At 34.8% G+C, this 14,775-nt stretch overlaps 1 protein-coding gene across 2 annotated transcripts in view; it reads right to left on the reverse strand.

The window, feature by feature from the left end:
* Positions 1-708: 708 nt before the first annotated feature.
* Positions 709-14,775, reverse strand: part of dpp10 (dipeptidyl-peptidase 10 (non-functional)) — a 218,702-nt gene continuing 204,635 nt past the window's right edge. For both annotated transcript variants that reach the window (XM_088606022.1, XM_088606023.1), the window contains exons 10-26: positions 13,634-13,731; positions 12,445-12,568; positions 11,778-11,816; positions 11,468-11,575; positions 10,792-10,880; positions 10,516-10,563; positions 9,528-9,649; positions 7,512-7,559; positions 6,928-7,026; positions 6,769-6,838; positions 6,236-6,430; positions 5,888-5,942; positions 5,354-5,453; positions 5,010-5,068; positions 2,448-2,520; positions 2,122-2,195; positions 709-1,371 (exon numbers count right to left, since the gene is read on the reverse strand). In XM_088606022.1, coding sequence (XP_088462148.1) covers positions 1,237-1,371; positions 2,122-2,195; positions 2,448-2,520; positions 5,010-5,068; positions 5,354-5,453; positions 5,888-5,942; positions 6,236-6,430; positions 6,769-6,838; positions 6,928-7,026; positions 7,512-7,559; positions 9,528-9,649; positions 10,516-10,563; positions 10,792-10,880; positions 11,468-11,575; positions 11,778-11,816; positions 12,445-12,568; positions 13,634-13,731 — 1,536 coding nt within the window. In that variant the 3' untranslated portion in view covers positions 709-1,236. The remainder of the gene's footprint in view (positions 1,372-2,121; positions 2,196-2,447; positions 2,521-5,009; positions 5,069-5,353; positions 5,454-5,887; positions 5,943-6,235; positions 6,431-6,768; positions 6,839-6,927; positions 7,027-7,511; positions 7,560-9,527; positions 9,650-10,515; positions 10,564-10,791; positions 10,881-11,467; positions 11,576-11,777; positions 11,817-12,444; positions 12,569-13,633; positions 13,732-14,775) is intronic.

Genomic DNA, 14,775 nt, shown 5'->3' on the forward strand with positions numbered 1-14,775 from the left:
GGCCCATTTGTAATTAACGTGGGCAGTGTTCTATTAGTAAATTGATATAATTGATTCTTGCATGCTAGGTGTTATGGTATTATTTATTTTTATTCTGTTTGCATCAAATGAACCCATGTGGGTTTGTTATGCAATATGTGCACACAGAGATACTTTTATACTTTGGCAGAGACCAGAGAAACAACCAAAGCAAATTGCCTGCCACTTGTCATTTCTGAGAAAATTATCAGGAATAAATGCTTTCCATTTGTCCAAGACGTAAGCTCAGGAGGTGAAAATCATGACAAACCAGTAAAAGATTTTGCATTTACTGAAGCAATCTCATCAACCTGTGTCCATTTGCTATTTCATTTCTTGTAATGGGTTGGCTAGTGAATTTTAATGTTTATAGACAGATTCCTCTTTTGATTGCCTGCATGTGACTGATGAAGTAGAGTACAAGGTTGTATTGATTTTGGCACCATTCCTTTCACATTGTTAGTAAGGTTTATTTATTCATAAGAATACCTCAGAAGACAATAACATCCACTGCCACGCACAACTGCCTTCCCTTATAAAACACTAAAAGAGAAAAAATGAACAAGCATTACAAAAAACATCCTAAGAAAAAGAAAGGTACTGTACATGTCTGTGATAAATACGTCTGAGTGTGGGAACCATTGGATGGTACATATCTCAAAAATATTTACATATGTACACACTCTGGAGTATTATACAAAATACTGTATCTTTATTGGGTGAACATGAGAACGGGTTGTGAAGGAATTGCACTTATTCTTCAGTGTCACAGTAACGTTAAATTTGCATTTCTGACATCACAGGTAGGTGTAGCATTTCATTGTGCATTTATACAAAAGGGTAAAATGGTACATGTTTGATGCAAGGTGCTACAACAACAGATATTTACATGGAAAAGTGATGAAGCTAAACAAAATAATCATGCACTTAATTGTGTATGTAAAACTCAAGTCTCATGGGAAGAAAAGCAGACCGGTGCCCTTCAAAAAGAGATTTCTAAACAGAAGATTAAGTTGAACATGATCTGTGAAATCCAGATTGTTTGCCGAATAACTTTTACTGTGCTGTCCCATTGAGAGAAATCCTTTGTCTGTCCTTGAGCCCCAGTAGCTCCTTGACTCCAGCAGTCATTTCTAGCTAATGCTCGGTTCAGAGCCTTCAAGGCTCCAGTAGTCATTACAGAAATAAATTATAAAGTCCTTCCAATGGCCTCTTCACCTATTCATCCTCTTCTGGCTCCTCTGGTAATAGCAGTGTGTCTTCTTTGAGACACTCTCGAAAGAGGGTGATGAGTGTACGGTAGAGGTGCTGTCTGCTCTTCTCTGACACAAAATGTCCTTCGTCTGGATAAATCTGTTGAAACAGAAAAGGTGACCAAAACAACAAAAAACCTGACAAACAAATCAGTGGTGAATGATGACATATCTGAAGACTATTCATCTCTGCTTACTACAAAGTACTCAGTTTCTGTAGCAATGACACAGACAAAGATTCAGGTTCTGTAGAAAGGACAGACATATGCATAGCAGATACTGTAGCTCGTGTATCCTATGTCATCTACAGGATGATCATTTGCCAATTGTTTGACTAATGCAAAAGGACTTGACTACCCAAACATAAATTCAATATTTACTGTAATAATAATAATAATAATAATAATAATAATAATAATAATAATAATAATAATTGCTTACACTTATATAGCGCTTTTCTGGACACTCCACTCAAAGCGCTTTACAGGTAATGGAGTCTCCCCTCCACCACCACCAATGTGTAGCATCCACCTGGATGACTGTACACTGTATGTGTACTATATTTTACAGCCCTCAGCATATTTTTCTACTAATATATTTATTTATTAAAGTATTTAATATTTTGTGGTCTTTAGATTAGAATTTAGTATTATTTAGATAATACTGCAATAATGATAGCAATAATAGAATGAGTGCAAACTTATCACCAATTGAGGGGTAGTCTACTAAGAAGGGTTAATGAATGCAACTGGTTCAGTTTGTTAAAGAGCAAAGAACTCTTGAGGCCTATTCAGCCTTAGGCTGTGTATTGTATACCTTTTAAGAGCATTGCATTGTGTGGGATACATACCTGCATAGTGTAGTTAGCACCAGCTCGTATCAAATGCTTAATCAGTTCTGCTGTATGCTGAAAGTGGATGTTGGCTGTAATAAATACATTAAAACATAAAATTCTAAATAGAATTACTACTTGAAATGGCACATACTGTATGAAAACAAGCACACGTTTTATAAAATCATTTTTTTGTCATTTTATTTGTATGAACACTGTACTTGTGACGTTGAATTTGAACTTTTATTTGTTAATGCAAAAATGTCTAAGGCAGTCCATTTTTAACTCTATTATCCTTGTTTTCCAAACCTTAGTAATAAATAATTAAGAATATATCTTCTCACCATCTGCAGTTCCATGTATTAACATGAGATTTTGTTCTTTTAATCCCTGGATATTACGTAGCACACTTGAAGCCTGTAATAATATTAAGAAAAATTAAATGCTACTTTTAGCTGGCAATGATCTGCAATGGAAAAAAGTAACTTTAAAACAAAATTGCAGCAGAGATCAGATTCACCTAATTCAATGATATGAATTTCAAAGTTGTTAAATATATTCTCTCATCAGCTTAAATTTGCATCAGCACTAGAAGGATTAATAAAAATAGATTAAACTGGGCCAAAGGATTCATATGGAAGTGAGAAAAGATTTGACAACCTACTTTTTTGCGACACACTTTTGCAGAAGAATGCTTTCTCAGATTTCTAGAAGCAATACATTATAAATAGCCTTATCAAAACTGCACCTTGACAGAATTCATAATAAAGATAGAAAGAGACAAGTTTCAAACATGTCATGAGTGTACTATAGGTATACTGCAGTTCATATTCAAGTTTGGGTAGCAATGCATGGAATTAGTTTATTATAGACCAGATTTACCACAGTAGAGAACAGGAGCCCCAGCCTGCAGTGTAGTCTGTCATGCCTGGTGTATCACCAGTGTTGTCCTACAAGTTTACCATATTAGGATAATGACAAATCTTGATGTCTGCTATAGCATGGCATGTTGCTTAAATGTTTATTAATTAATTAATAAATTAATTTTATTCCATCCACTTTTTTCAAGCGACACACATGGCTGTTACAATACCACATGTACTGTATGTACTGTATAAGACACGGATGTAAAACGTTTTAAAAAGCCTACCTAACCGACCCAGTAAAACCAAGATGACAAACAAATGATATATTAAAAGCTGTAGCAAACAGACTGGTCTTGAAGCAAGTTTTAAAAGTATCAACATTTGCAGAGTCTGCAATGGATTTTGACAGTGAGCTCCACAGACGTGGTTCTGCACGTCAGAGTCAGACAATCGTGAATTAAGAGCTGGACAGCATTCCTGCGAGAAGTCTGTGTAGGGTCCTGGAGCGAGACCGATCAGCGCGGTCTCAATGGATGAGTGCCGGTGGGTTGTGAGAAGATGCTGAGAGAGGCCCAGCTTGGTTGCAGCCCTGTGCACTCGGTTGGTTTACTTTAAATAAACGGGAGTTTTTCTTTTTTTTTTCAGTAGAAATTTTCTTTGGTTTGCTTATGTTTATTTTTAACACGTTCTTTTTCAATCTGGAATCCCGACCAGCTTTTACTGTATGAGACAATTTGATCAGACTGATGTATATAGACTGTACACTGACGCTGTGTCTAGGTTAGACAGCTTTAGACCACACTGTCTGGAATGAAAATAGACGATTTCAGGCAACTCCAGCCCTGGTCCTTGTGAAGCAGGTTTATTAGGCAACCTTGAAATCATCAATTTGTGAAGATGTGGAACAATTTTACGATAATTAAACAAGTGGTATGCTAACTTAGTGATCAAAAATCATTTGGAACAAAAATCTAAATATATTTCAGCCCTCAGGGACCAGATCTCTTCATTGAGCTGTTACTTGCTTTATTGATCAATTGCTTAAACATGTATTCGTAATCTTTAAAACACATATGATTTAGACTGACCTTTAAAAATAACTGGATAGGGGCTCTCCAGGACCAAGGCTAGAGACACTTGCACTATATAATGTACTGTAGATGCAAGAGAAAAGGAACAGCTCCTTTTAAACTTTGAGGCTCCTACGCAGTATACTGTAGGTTATGAGTTATTTCATAAGCTTTTCATTCAGGGTATTTTCAAAATGATGGTAACAGATGCAAAGTGAGTTGCTGCTATTTAGCAGTTATGCAATACAGTTATTGCATGAATTAGATACATTTGATTTTGTTTTGCTATAGTTCAATTCATATAACAAACAATGAAATTCGCACCAGGTTCGATATCCTATGTTGTGTGATACTGGCCCAATCTTCTTGTAGGGAATGGACAGAAAGTGTCTGTTCACTCATCTCCGAATGCTAAAAGTAATTCCGGCTCTTCCCACAAATTTGAAAAGTAGGGCTTCTACTGAATGTCTTGTCACATTGGGATGAATCCACAAGTCGCAGCCTGTCCATTGAGGACTTAAGGCTGGTGAATCTACCTGCAGTGTTCTCCCAACATAACACAAAGCTGTTGCTTTCTAGATTAGCACATTGATCCTTTTGTTTGTTTTTTGTAATTTTAAATCAGAAAACAATTTGCGATTTTGGTGATTATATAATAGCTAAACGGTGTATCCCTATCACTCTGGTCATTTTAATAAATTACCTGTTAATTAAAATGATCCCCAAAATGATGCCACTTTATTTTTTTTTACTGAATCCTCTATTTTTGTAAAATTTCCATACATAGAGTAACATGTTTCTTTTCAAATGCAGTATATGTAATAAGAACAAGCTTCAAAAAACCTATGAAGTCCTCTAGTTTCTAGCAATTTTCAGCTATCAATGCCATCCCTTAACTGAAAGTTTGATGGCTTGAAACTTGAACACAAGCCAGTAACAGATAAAGCGGGTAGTCAAGTAAATAATTTACCTGGTATTTACTTTCTTCCTTTGATGGCATGCCAATGTATCTCTCTGAAAAGGCTGAGGCTATTAAAATTAAAAAGGATACAGATTAAAAATGAATGTGAGAAAAAGAAGACTGTGCTGGAATTCTGTCTGCAGTATGATGTACAGGACAGTATACAGTATCTATCAATGTGCATCACATCTACAGTATGATCTATAAAATCATATCTCTCAATCTGTCTTACAGGCTGACATTTTTGATGTTCGATGTGTGTATTTATACATAACATAAATTAAAAAGTAATTTACCTCACTAAGCTACAGTTAGCTATATTGATTAAAAATATAACTAATGGATTTACTCACCGTACAGTTTCCAGTCTGTCATGGGAGACATTGCTACAGCACATTTAAACTGTTTTTCTGATGATTTGAGCATCATTAATGTAATAAATCCACCATAACCCTATACATAAAATAAAAAAATTCAAATCAGAAAACATCGCCCATTTAGCCATTTAGCCAAAACTCAATGGAAAAAAAACTCCTGATTGGAAAAGAGGTAACATTGACAATGTGGCAAAAACTAGCATAGTCATCAGTTACACTAGCTGCTGGTTGACTTAGATTAACTAATGTTGATTCATACAGTTATAAAATATACAGTACAATTATAGCTGAAGTAAAAACGTAAGTTTTAAATATAGAGGATGATCAGACAGAAGATGCTTTCACAATCTTTCATGATGTTTTTTAAACTCTGAAGTGTGGATACAATCATTTATAATGTCAACAATTAAACCTCCTGAATATCTGCCTATGCATCTTTCTTCAAATAATGCAGAGGACAAATAGTTTTATACAATTCAATTTCTATTTAAGATAGATTCCTTTTCTCACCTTTCCAAATATCCCAATCCGGTTGGGGTCAATATAAGGTAATTTCAAAAAGTACCTGCAATACAGAAAGACAACAAAATGAACTACGTCTGGAACTTCCTCTGCGAAATCATCCGAAACCGAGTAAATAACAAAAAATAATATCTAAAATATAACAGTAACCTAGAATAACTGATCATCAGTCATGTTATTGACTACAACATTAAAAAAACTAATGCACTTTTATTAAACTAATGAAAAGGTTAATTAAGTCTGATTTTGAAGGACAACACCAGAAATGTTTTGGGCAGTATCAGTGGACTACAAAGAACACAGCAAATAAACTTGAAAAAAATCATCCCTACATACCCCAGAGCTGCTAGTTGATCCTCGGACTCAACAAGGCCTAAGCGCTGATGAACCTGCTGCAGAATCTTCTGTCCCTGAAATCCACTGCCTCTGCCATCAAATCGAGCCACTATCACACCATCAGAGCTGACGAGCACAGAGTCCCAGTCCAGGAGAAACTTGTCATTTACAGACTGACTGCCAGGAGCACCGTCACTGCAAACAGCAACAAATAACATGTTCTCTTTGTGTCTCCTGTCTAAATCGTGCTTCCATTATTTTATTTTCTTCATTTTACAATGTTGCCTTGGAACTTGTGTCATGAAAAGCACCATATAATGTAATGTAAAACACAAAATAAAATGTGACTTTGTGCCTGAAGATACAGTACATTGTTTGGATTTCACTTTAGATCATGAGGACTATTGCCTTTTAGGTTTTTAATCTCGGAGCATGCACTAAAGCCACAGCAAAATACTATAAAATGGAATGCACCACCCTAAATATGTTTCACGCAGTCCAATAATAAAGTTAATAAGAAGAGAAATACCTACACAATCAAGAGCAAGCCATACTGCTTTGATTCGGAGAAGTCAACTGGATAGGATACTTTCAGTGGCAGCTCTAAATATGAAAAGAAGTCAGGAAATTGTGAGAAAAATGCACAGGAACCATGTGAAATAGAAAAATATATATAAATTATATTCGATTACCAAAGCCGTCAATGGAAACAGCCCTGAATTCCGTCTTTTGAATTCTTTTTTCTTTAACCACTCTTCTCAGCAAAGTGTTATCCTCCAATATGTAGTTATCTGTATGAAAGAAGGCAAACTTTTATAAGATTTACGTGGAACAAGGATTCTGTTCTGACTCCATCAAAAACGTAATTACGGAAAGCCAGCCCTTCTTCATGGAGAAAAAAAGAAATCAATAATTTCATAAAGTCATACCTGCCATAGAGTACCTAGCTGATGCAGGAGCATAAAGGAAGAAAGATTTATAACTGAAAGGAGACCATCCCCCCCATCTAGCAAGTGCTGTTAAAATGACCTTTCAAAAATTCCATTTCATTTAGTGTAAATGTTAATTTAGCGTTAATGTGACATTTTTAACATTTAGAAAACTACACCAACATTCAGATATATAACTAAATGCTGTGACCTGATTTTCTTCTAATTAATCAATTTTGCATGAGATAACAGGTACAGCATGTGTTTAAATACTTAGATTTACGCTATCAGCCCATCTAAAAATGATAATCGCAGTGCAGGGGACATGGGAGGGGTACAACACTTACTTTTAGGATTATTTAGAGGATGTACAGTTACTGTTGGTATCCCATGACCTAGATTAATCAATAAAGGGAAAAAAGAGAAAACGTTATGCAACAAAATGTACTGTATTATTTATTTCTTTAGAGTGATTAGAACAAAAGCAATGTATTTAATTCCCCCATTTCATTTAATCGCCGTAAAACGACATGGTTTGCAGATTTAACAAACCAAAATTCAGAAGAAGGAGCTACAAAACATAGCATCCAGGAGAGCGTACCAAATAACAACAGGATGCACTGCAAGCCTGAGTTTGTAAGTGGTTACGTAGAAAGCCAAAAATGTGCCTCTGTATGAGCAGGCCAAATAAATCCACAAATCTTGTACAAAGCATTGAAGAGAATGAATCACTGTTTTGTTGCATGTGACCCCTTTGCTTGTGTTTTGTTATGGCATAAGTGGACTTTTCAGTTTCTCAAATTAAATGCAGTTCTGTTTGGAGAATGAACAATAAAAAACACAGTTTTAACAAGCTAGTCTACTGTACAGCAATACCACAACATCAAGCCTAGATTTCATAACTTTAAGGTCTGTACTTGATTCTTTGTCAATAAAATTTAATTAAGATTATCCTATGTTCAAATATTGAAAAAGTTTTTCGAAGACGTTTCTAAGGTTTATTAAAAATGGTGCATAATGTCTATTTTATGCAGAAATGTCTTATCCAGTAGATTGAATTTAAGGGATAAATTTACAGTACTGTACATGGTTGTTTTCAGAACAAAATTACTTGGATATTTCTCTCAGATAGTACTACATACTGTACCATCTTATTGTTTGGAATGGGGGGGTATTTTTTTTGCTTTCAGCGCTAAGGATGGTACCCAAATCTAATTTTTAAACACACATACAGTACATCTCCTCAAAGCAGTAAACTGCCAAACTGATGTATCAAACTTTGCCTTCCTCAAGGAAAGTCTCTGTTCCACTATATACACTTATAGACAATAATTTAAGCATTTAGGTAGTAACAATATGACTAAAGATTAAATAAATGATTGAATGATATGAAAAACACCAGCAATTGCATCCTGATAATGTAGATATAAAATATATCAGTGTAGATTCACAGTTAAAAACCTACAAAAACAATTTACCAAACAGTATACTACTGTAGAGTTACATCTACAGTAAAATAAATGTTTTCATAAAATTATCAATATCATTATAATGCGCACAATGCATCTAATTGAGCAGCATATAATTATATTATAACTCATAACAGTATATTTGACTCTATCTGACTGATTTGATTGAAAACAAAGATAAGAACTGGTCAGAGACATGGCCTAGAACGATGTGTCACACTTCAGTAGGTCACTATTCTTAATAATTGATGATGTGATTAACACTTAATATAAACAAATAATTGCATACATCAAAAGACAGAGGCATGATCCAGGATTAGGGTTTTGTCACTATGATCTACAGTAGGTGTTCTTTATTATTACACTTATGTCACTGTTAATATTTTGTAATGTAATTCATTTATAGAACATTTACAGTATAAGTGCGATTTGCTACCCCTCATCTAAAGTGACACTGAATTTGTAACAAGTACCAATAAAATCCTTATGATAAAACTGACCTTCTAATTGGTATCATAAATTAAGTTTATTTTATTACACTAGTTTAATAATTGTTGCATGCCATGTCACTTTCCTACAAATAATTTATGAAACTTAATTCCACATCAGCTTTGAATAATATATTCCAAAGGTTTGTCTGATTGCTGCCAGTGCAGGCGTGAGTCGATGTACAGTACAGTGTCAGTTGCTTATACTGTCTGCATATTTAACTTAACCATTAAAATTTACAAGGCATGTAAATGTTACATGTAAGTGTTGTTCACACACAGCAGCATTCCAACAGTTCAGAGACAGAAAAAATCAAGCTGGCAGGAGGGTCTCTCATACTGCATACGAAAAACATCAGCTGACATTTCTATCTGACATAGAGTCTTACAAATGAGCCCCACCTACCTTTGCAGTGCAGGAGGAAATACTGATTATTGGGACCGATGTCAGCACTGACAAACGTACAGTTTGTCTTGCTAAATTCACAGGTCAAGCAGCGACGAGGAAATAAGTCAGTAGTAGAAACACTGCAAGGAAAATAAAATGATGTTGCTTTGCTTTAGCTTCCACTAAACTTAAGACAGTAACCACTCAACTCAACATAGCAATGGCATGTCAGAATAATTTTGGAACGCAAGACATGCAAAAAAAAAAAAAAAAAAGCCTTACAATATACAGTATTCCACCAGAACATACTTTCTATATGTAAGAAAATTCAAAATAATACATGGACTCATGTGTTATTATAACGTGTGTTATATGTATATTATTACCCCTTACAACAAGCAAATGTCAGAATATAAATGGGATGAGGAGATTATTATTATCATCATCATGTGTGTCAGATATACTGCCAGTGTTGGAATGGAGGTTAAAGAAGCAGTACAAGGAGGAGTTAATCATACATTCCAGAGATGCAGACAATTCCCATGGAGCTGATCGATTCAGAGGCTTAAACTTTGACTTTGGCTTTAATGGACTCGACTAGAGGGGAGAGGACCTGGCAGACAGGGCGAGGTGGTCTAGCCCCCCAGAGAGAGACATGGCGCGGGGCTGGATGGGTGAACATGGGAGAAGAAGGTAGGACTTGGGAGGGAGGGACAGCTGGGTGGTACCGAGCAGGAAACACCGGGAAGGAATGTCTCAAAAATGGTGAAAGAAGGAATGTCTCTGACACACTCAGTCAGGGGGCTGTCGTTCTCCCGAACTTTCATTAACTCCATTACAACAAATTACAAGCAATCGAGCCCGGATCAAAATCTGTACATGTACAGTACTTTTGTAATCCTCTTGAATTCTATATTGTTAGATAATGCAAATACCTCAATTAAAACACAGTTTACAATTAATTTGGTTGATCTGTTTTTCTGTAAACGTCTGCAAAGTCTGTCACCTGTATAGATGTCTCCACATTGTTGAAGCTTCAGTGCTTAGGAAATATCTAGAGAAAGAAAATCACAAAAAAGTGAAACACTAAAAACAATTTATTCGCTATGCGGAAAATTACAGGTAATGATGTTGTGCTCACAAAAACCTTTGTCTAGCGATACAAATTACTCTTGGTCTGTTTTTTTTTATTTGATAATTACTGTATGAGTTAGAAAATATTATTCTTAAAATAAAAATAGTACTAATTTTAATTTCTTTACCAGGTTAAGAATATACTCACAAGGTCTGATTATTTTCATCATAGGCTAGTATTTTGGTAACTTCCCAGTTGCCTGATGTTAAATGACGAACGCTTTTTCCAGTTTTAGACTTTGGGAAACAAAAGGAAAGAAAGCAAGAAGGATGGGAAAAGGCCACCTTTCTTCTGCTGGGACTGCTAAGAACAGCTGTTGCTTCATTAGAGCGGAGGAGACTGGTGAAAGGCATGACAATCTCGGTACAATAACAGCAAAACCTGTTAACACCAGTTGCAGATGTAAACTTAGTCATGTCTGATTTCAGATCCCTCAAAAGGAGTAGTAAAGTAATTCGTGCTTTTCCCCCTTAATCACAAAAACAATGAAAGGGCCTTTCTCAGTTGAATGAACCAATATATAAAAAGCAAATTATAAATGAATGTGCTTGAAGCTTTATTCCAAAGGCAAAATACAGTATATTTGTACCCATTTACACAGTTTGAACAAATAAGGTGAATAAACAAGCTCAAGGGTGCAACATCATTGTCTTACGTGGGATTTGAATGTACAACCTTGCAATTACAAAACCCTAACTACCTATCCATATATACAGAGTTACATGTGTACTGTATATAACCTGTCTCTTCAAGATAAGCATACACTTTATACCTGATTTGTACATTTATATGCACTTCTGCATGCAAATAAACTGAGCCTTACCTGCTCTGTAAACATTGCAATGTGATGGAATTCTCCTCTCCCCCCTTGCTTCACTGGAACAGTTAAAAAGAATTTACTGCCATCCTTTGAAAATACTGGTTCTTCGTTCTAAAAAGATGTTGAGATCATTGAATCATTTAGGACAATATTGCCTTCCTTTGCATTGCTAAAAGTGTATACAATTATTTGTAACATGAAGCCCATGTTAGCTGAAATAATTGAGAAATGTTTTCCTGGCAATACAACTGCAGTGTCTTATAAATACCCTCTACACAGAAATATTCTTCTGTAGTTAAAATAAGTCATTTACCTGTTTTGAAAGCCAGACTTCGGATCTCTCCTCATGTTTCTGAAATAATAGATGAAATATAAATAATATTGTGTGGCATTTTCTGTTGATAAGCTTGTACCTTAGGAATCACATTTTCATACTTCTTTCAGAAATCATGGTATTCTCTAACACTTCACAAGCTTATTAGATTATTATTATGCTATGCAAGCAACTGTACTTTTTCACTCTTGAACAAGTCAATTTATTACTGCCAGCTTACCAGTAGTTCAGCAATTTCTAAAAGACATTTCTGCAAGCTCTGTATAGTTCACTCAGCTTTCTTGTAAATTTGCATAGCAAATTGAATTGACAAGCTCTGTTGCAGCTCTTTGTGCTTCACACAACAGATCCTTATTTTAATGTACAGCTACATATACAGTAAATACAACAAAAAATAGAACGCATTTCACCACAAAAAACAAATATAGTCCTTTGTAATTTGCAATGCTCTCCTGTACAAAACTATGTTTGTTTGCAATTATAGAAAAGAAATGTTATGCATGAAACTTGATTTTATGGTGGCTTAGCAGAAACCCTAACAGATTATGAACAGTTCACTGGAGCTTAGTTTCAAGAATAAGCCTGTCAGTAATGCCTGAAATACCTGTCTTTTCAGAAAAGCATGCAATCATACTTGTTCACCCACCTCCAAACAGGCTCCCACAGTTGTATCACACACTGTAAGAATCGAAATGTTCTGAAGACGATTTAACCATCTCACAGCAGTTTTGGTGCTGCTGATCCATTTCATCATCACCACATAATATTCTCTGTTCGAACATAAATTGAATTATGTGTAATCGGCAAAATTACCAGATAATTATAGATACAAAACTTGTATTTACAGCATTAGGTTTGTAAATATACATCTACTCTTTCTGTTGATTGATAGAAATTGATTGTATTTCTGTTTGATACCAGCTCGTTTTACAGCTTGAAAATTGAATGGTTGCCTCAGGGTTTAAGTCAGCCCCAACTAATTTTCAGATGTTTACCTCTCTTAACCTCCTTTCTATTCTATTCTATTCTAAACCTTAAAATCAGACATTCAGTTTGGATAGTCTGGTCTAAAATATTGACATTTCAGACAGGTGTTCTGCTCTTTCACCCTTTAAAATGGAAAAAGATGATAGATTTCACAATATCTACACCCTAACCTACAGAATGTAAAAAACATCTGGGAAGCAAATCAAATATCATCAGAGCTTGACCAGAGCTTTGGTTCTTAATCCCAGAGATTACAGAGCACTATTTTTTAAAAGACATACTTTTTAGCACATTTCCCTTACTTTTGAATATTTATACCACTATCCATCCCGATCAAGCCACAGAAATCAATAAAGAAGAACATAGAGCTTATAGTACAATGCAATATTTTGTATTGAAAAAAATCTAGTGATTATTGCAATACATTTGCAACAAATAAAGTAAAAAGAGTTATTCCAAACTAAATCCCTTATCTGTCTTCAGGGATGATATTTATCATTACTGTTTTAATTGATCGAAAGCAATACTAAATGTTGACTAGAAGATGGTAATCAAAGGGATGAATGGTTTACATTGTTAGTTCCATTTAGACTTAATTAAGCACAGAACATTTTCATTTTATATCATTAATGATGTGCAAATAAAAATCATTCCATTCATGCTTATGAATTTATGTAACTTCACATCCTTCTTCCTTAAGAATGCATAAAACAAGCAAAGGTATTTTAAAAAATACCCTAGATGCTAAAATATCTCCTTAGTCATTCACATTCAACTCTCGACATATGTAATACAGTGAGGAAAAAACATTCATTAATCTAATTACACACAACTTGGATTAGATATACCTGGCTTTGAAGCTGTCTGGTGGTTTCAGTTCCTGAGTGTGCGTAGGTCCATAGAGATTCACAACATAAAGCTTAACAGTAGGGTTTGTTTGTCCAGCCTGTTTGTATAAAAATATACTTAATGTTTCTGGCAGCAGGTGATTTTCAGAACATAATCTCATTGCCAAGATGAAAACAGGTATCCTTTTAAGGGTAATCCAACTCCATGTGTTATGTTTGTTTTTGCACATAGAAAAAAAAATAACAATCCAGACACAACGCTAAAAAATAACATCAAAATGTACGAGTGAATAAGATACCCTGCAGCTGATAAAGGCATGACTAATGAGCATTCATAATCAAAGTAGAATATTCCTTGGAAACCTCATTACAATCCAGTGCCATCAACACATACACTTACATTTCACAACTCTGTTGTATAAATAAAGGCTTTAGTGCACTAAATTCGTTTTTCATTCAGGCACTGAAACGTAGACCGTTGCTAGATTCATTTTCAAAGGACCAGAGCTGCAGGAGGTTTTAGTTGTTTATTCATTGTAACAGTAAACACAGTACATCTACAGTATATTTTAATCTTTTTTTTTCTATTGTAACACATTGTAAATTAAAATGACATCTAAGTATACTGTACCGTGTGTAAAAAAAAATACTGATTATTTAAGAAAAGGCATCAAACTCAAAGCAAAACAATAAAGACGTTAGTATAAGACAATTTTGTTCCTTCAGAGAAAAGAAAAGCCAAATCAAGGTTTTATAGGCCAAATTTTGCCATTCTTCATTGATAATGACATGCAGAGATTGTCTTTATCTTTCAGTTTCATACCACTCACTACACCAATAAGAAGTGCACGTGCACTTAGCACCTACCTACTCCAGACTCATTTATGACTTACCCATATTTCTCAATGCATGAGTTGTGACTCTCTCATTTCTAAATTCCTAATTTCTAAATTCTAACATCTTTTTGTTGAGTGGCAAATAACAATGGGCATTGATTGTAAGGAAATAGAAGATAACTTTTCAATGGTGAAAGAAGGAATAATTGAATTTGAATGAAAACTCACCAATATGGAAACCTGCCTGCTGGACTCTACCAGTTGTTTTGACTATTGACTATTGGTGTTTTGACTACTGCCTGCCAT

Source organism: Lepisosteus platostomus, chromosome 14 (genome assembly GCF_059453375.1).
Source record: "Lepisosteus platostomus isolate fLepPlt1 chromosome 14, fLepPlt1.hap1, whole genome shotgun sequence".
Lineage (NCBI taxonomy): Eukaryota > Metazoa > Chordata > Actinopteri > Semionotiformes > Lepisosteidae > Lepisosteus > Lepisosteus platostomus.